The sequence below is a fragment of the Hemibagrus wyckioides genome, linkage group LG06 (genome assembly GCF_019097595.1).
Source record: "Hemibagrus wyckioides isolate EC202008001 linkage group LG06, SWU_Hwy_1.0, whole genome shotgun sequence".
NCBI lineage: Eukaryota > Metazoa > Chordata > Actinopteri > Siluriformes > Bagridae > Hemibagrus > Hemibagrus wyckioides.
Genome location: NC_080715.1, coordinates 37237799 through 37241889, shown reverse-complemented (window position 1 = coordinate 37241889; position 4091 = coordinate 37237799). Strand labels below are relative to the sequence as shown.

The 4091-nt window shown below is 35.2% G+C and overlaps 1 protein-coding gene across 1 annotated transcript; it reads right to left on the bottom strand.

Moving 5' to 3' along the window:
* Positions 1 to 830: 830 nt before the first annotated feature.
* On the bottom strand, positions 831 to 3881 carry LOC131355278 (carbohydrate sulfotransferase 12-like; the record flags this gene model as incomplete). Its single annotated transcript, XM_058393649.1, has 1 exon — positions 831 to 3881. A coding segment is annotated over one exon (1128 nt), but the record flags the coding sequence as incomplete, so codon positions are not given.
* Between the last annotated feature and the right edge of the window lie 210 nt (positions 3882 to 4091).

Below are 4091 nucleotides of genomic sequence, written 5' to 3'. Positions count from 1 at the left end.
AAACTAGATGTTAAACATTAGTCTGTTTGTTTGTTTTTTTATTATAACATTTTTATTATACAATTTCATTAGTACAATTAAGCAATTTTACATATACAGTTCAACTACAATTTCACTAAGAATGAGAAAAGAAAAACAATCAGTGGGATTTAATGGCAGTGAACATAAACAGTAAACAATCTAAAGAAGGTGAGTTGATATTTAATCTAATCCTGCCACTAAGCCTATTATCACTCCTCATTTTTATTTTTATATCTTCTAACTTATTTTCTCATTTACAACAAAATCTTCTGAGATATCCTGTCATGTTAATGTATGTTAGTGAATTTGTGCTCAATTATTGTTATGAAGTAGTAATTGCCCTTATTTTAATAATCATGTTACTTGAACAGTCACTGCTAATTTCTTGTGTCAACATACAGTATGTTGTTGTTGTTGTTGTTGTTGTCGTTGAACCTAATCTAAGAATGAAATGTACTTTTCTTCCTAAAACCTTTTACTGTTAATATGTTGTACAGACCCTCTATTAAAACCATTAATATAGTACAAGAAAAGTACCTTTTCATCAGTAAATTTGTGATGTACTTTCTGAATTCTTTTTTCTACTTCTTACGATCCTCAGAATTGTCAGAATCACCAGATGCTATAAACATTTTGTTTATTGTTTATCCATCTTACCAGTCTCTTGTTTAAAATATTTCAACCTATTTGACTTTTTGAAATGAACCCAAAATTTTGGAATAGATTCATTACTTCTCCTCACTCAAGCCAATGTCTCTATCTACGTTCATGGTAAGAATTTTTAATTACAGAGACACACCCGATATGTGTAGAATTTTGATGTAACTGTATGAATAGTGAGCAATTATGTAGCTATGCCTGACGTCTATTCACTAGCATTTTTTTTATGTAGCTATGCCTGACGTCTATTCACTAGCATTTTTTTTTATGTAGCTATGCCTGACGTCTATTCACTAACATTTTTCATCTGAATTTGAAAATGGTCTATTGTCTGCTAAGACGGGTATGTGATAATTACTTAACTTTGTTTATAGCATTTGGTAACTATGGGACTGTGAGTATCATGGAAAAATAAAGAATTTGGAAAGAATATAATAGTCATGAATTACTTTTTTATTAACTGTTGTCATGAGCGGTTCATTAATTTTCTCATGATCAAAAGTCATTATTATACAACTGCTAACAATGAAATGATTCTGATTAAGCCAAATAAAAATCTGCTGTTTCTAGGGTTAGGTTTAGGAGAGTACAAGATTTTCTTTACTTCTTCTTGGTTTCATCTGAATCCATGTTCCTCAAAGAGTGTGTAAAAGAATTTCCAGAAGATTAGAACACCGAAAGGCCATTATCAACAAAGCAACAAGTGATATGAGGCAACACAGGGACATAAACAAAAAGAGGACATCCCTGTACAACCAAGTACTGATTACTCTCTAGATTCTTCATGTCTGAGCAATAGGGTAGGGTGGCAAGATGGAAGCTCTTTCTCACAAAAACATCCAAGCTCAACAAAAGTCCAATTGGAATGTCCTACAAAAATGAGGTGAATGTTCTGACAGAACAGATGATAGAAATACAGATTACATGGCTGTTTGTAAACAGGCTTCCTAATGTTTACTTATGATTGAACTGAATAAACACAGAAACAGAAACATACTGTCTGCCAATTTACAAAGAAATTTATCCAAATTAATCAGGAGGAACCTCATTATGCAGCATGGCAACAATCCAAAACATACTGCCAACACAACAAAGGGTAAAAAGTGGACGGTTTAAGATTAAGTCAAGTCATCAAACCTGAACCCAGTTGGGTAGCATTTCACCTCCTAACGAGGAGCCTGAGGGGAGAAACCTCATGAAACTTAAAACTAAAAGTCATAGACTTCATTCTTGTTCTGTTCCTTCAGGGAAATCTTGGAGGGATTCATGAATAGCTAGAAAAACCAGTTAAATTTAGTGCAAAACCTGTCTGTAAGTGGGAATGAAAGCAAAGCAAACCTCCATACATCACCAAAGGAATTGCTTAACCAAAAGATCAATGTTTTTGAATGAGTTAACCAGAGTGCAACTAAAAATCCAACGAAAAATCTGTAGCGTGACTTGAAGCAGGCTGTGCATAAGAGAGGCGCTTACATTTAAATGTGTTGAAAAAGTTGTTTAAAGAAAATGTGGGAAAATATTGGCAATATTTTGTGAATGGTGTAATAAAAAAATAAAGTTGTGCTTCAACAAATTGCACAAGATTAGGTATGTACACACTTTTGCAATCGCTGACATTTAAATCAAAGGTAATTAATCATATTACAAACCACAGCACAACAAACAACATGATTCAGATCATGAGTTACAGATCAGTATCATTTAGAGTGTTGTGATTTTCAAAGTATCTTATGTCTGCCTTATAAATATCATCCAACACCCAATGGTCATGTTGGAAAAATAGGTCAGCTCAGTCTCTTTTTTTTTTAATGTTTCTCCACTTTATTTATATACACTGTAATTTCACACTGACAATTATTATTTATTTATTTTCTTTCTTCAGGTTGTCCTACTACTTAAAATTCTGATACTAAAATTCAGAAGTCAAACAAATCAAATGTAGTGTGAGAAACAGGAATAAGATTTTCCATTACCATGACACCCCTGCCATTCAAATCGATAAATATGACGAAGCTACTAATGTCATGAAACAATAATCATACTACATAACACAACACAATAAACAACGTGATTCATATAAAGTTTTCTGGATTAGGATCATCTAGATTGTCATGATTTTCATATCCAAACAGTTTAAAGTCTGCCTGATAAATATCATAGAGTTTCCTCCTCCACTCTATGGTGATGTTGGAAAACCAGGTCTTTATTTCATTCTGCTCTGTTTTACTTCTTGTCCATGGTTTGAAGTCAACAATGTTATCGACTCTGAGTATTCGCAGCAGATGATCAGCATCTTCCTCAATAGTTTCCATTTTCCCAATAAAGTCATAATCGATCGCACATGGATGGCACAAGTGAACTGTTTGTCGCCAGTGTTCATCAAACTCTGTGTCATTTCCTGCTGGGAGGCTCAGGATATACTGAATGAAGTTGTAGAAAGACGGAACAATGCCTTGAGCGTGCGCTTGCTCTACAGATGCTGGCGGATTAGAGACATTTACAAATTTCTTTAATATGTCTATCCCAATACTTTCATAATATATCTGATTTGGGATTTGAAACTTATCTTTGTAGGCTGAAATCAGTCTGACAAAAGGATCTCGAACAAATATGAACTTTTGGTATGTCTCAAATTTTTGTTTCATTACTGCCTTGGGGTATGCATTAAGTTGCTGTAGAGAAGATCCATGAACGTCCTCGATGGGGATGTCTAGAGGGTTCCTGTAAGGTACACCGTACACCTTCAGACTCTCACTCAGAACAATCATAATCCGTTTCCATGCGGTGCAAGCAACCTTTGGAACGTAGCAATAGATAATTCCATGCCTGTCATCCACTAGCAGGTTGTGCAACTCCTCATGGGGAATGTCGTCAAATGTTGCCCATTTGCCACTGATGTCCAAGTTATTGTTGCATTGTTTATAAAGCAGCATCTTTCTTGAGTACTGTCGGTGCTTCAGCTTCAGTGGCAGCGGGCTCGTGTGGATCTTCCCCTCACATCTCCTGTCCTCGACAGTGTCCAGCCGTGGTTGGGTTCCAGTTTCCGGGTCAGTCTTTGAATAGATATTTGCTTCACTTCCATTTTCTGATTGATTGTATATAAAAACTATCAAGGAAACGACGCTCAGTATTAAAACAAAGTACTTCTTAAACTTGCCCATGTTTTCTGGTACCTGAGAGAACCTCTTTCTGAAAGAGACTCAGCATTCTGAACAGCTCTGAACTGACGTTTATTAGCAGGGGCGGAGTCGTTCAACTTGTCAGGTGACTGTTTTTTTTTTTTGCTTTTTTTTTCTGGATTTTTTGTTTCTTTGCCGAATTTCTTTTCCTGTCCTCACCCATTTTCTAGGGTCACACCTACAAATTTATAACATTGCCAGGTTTAATGAGATTCACATCCTTATTACTGA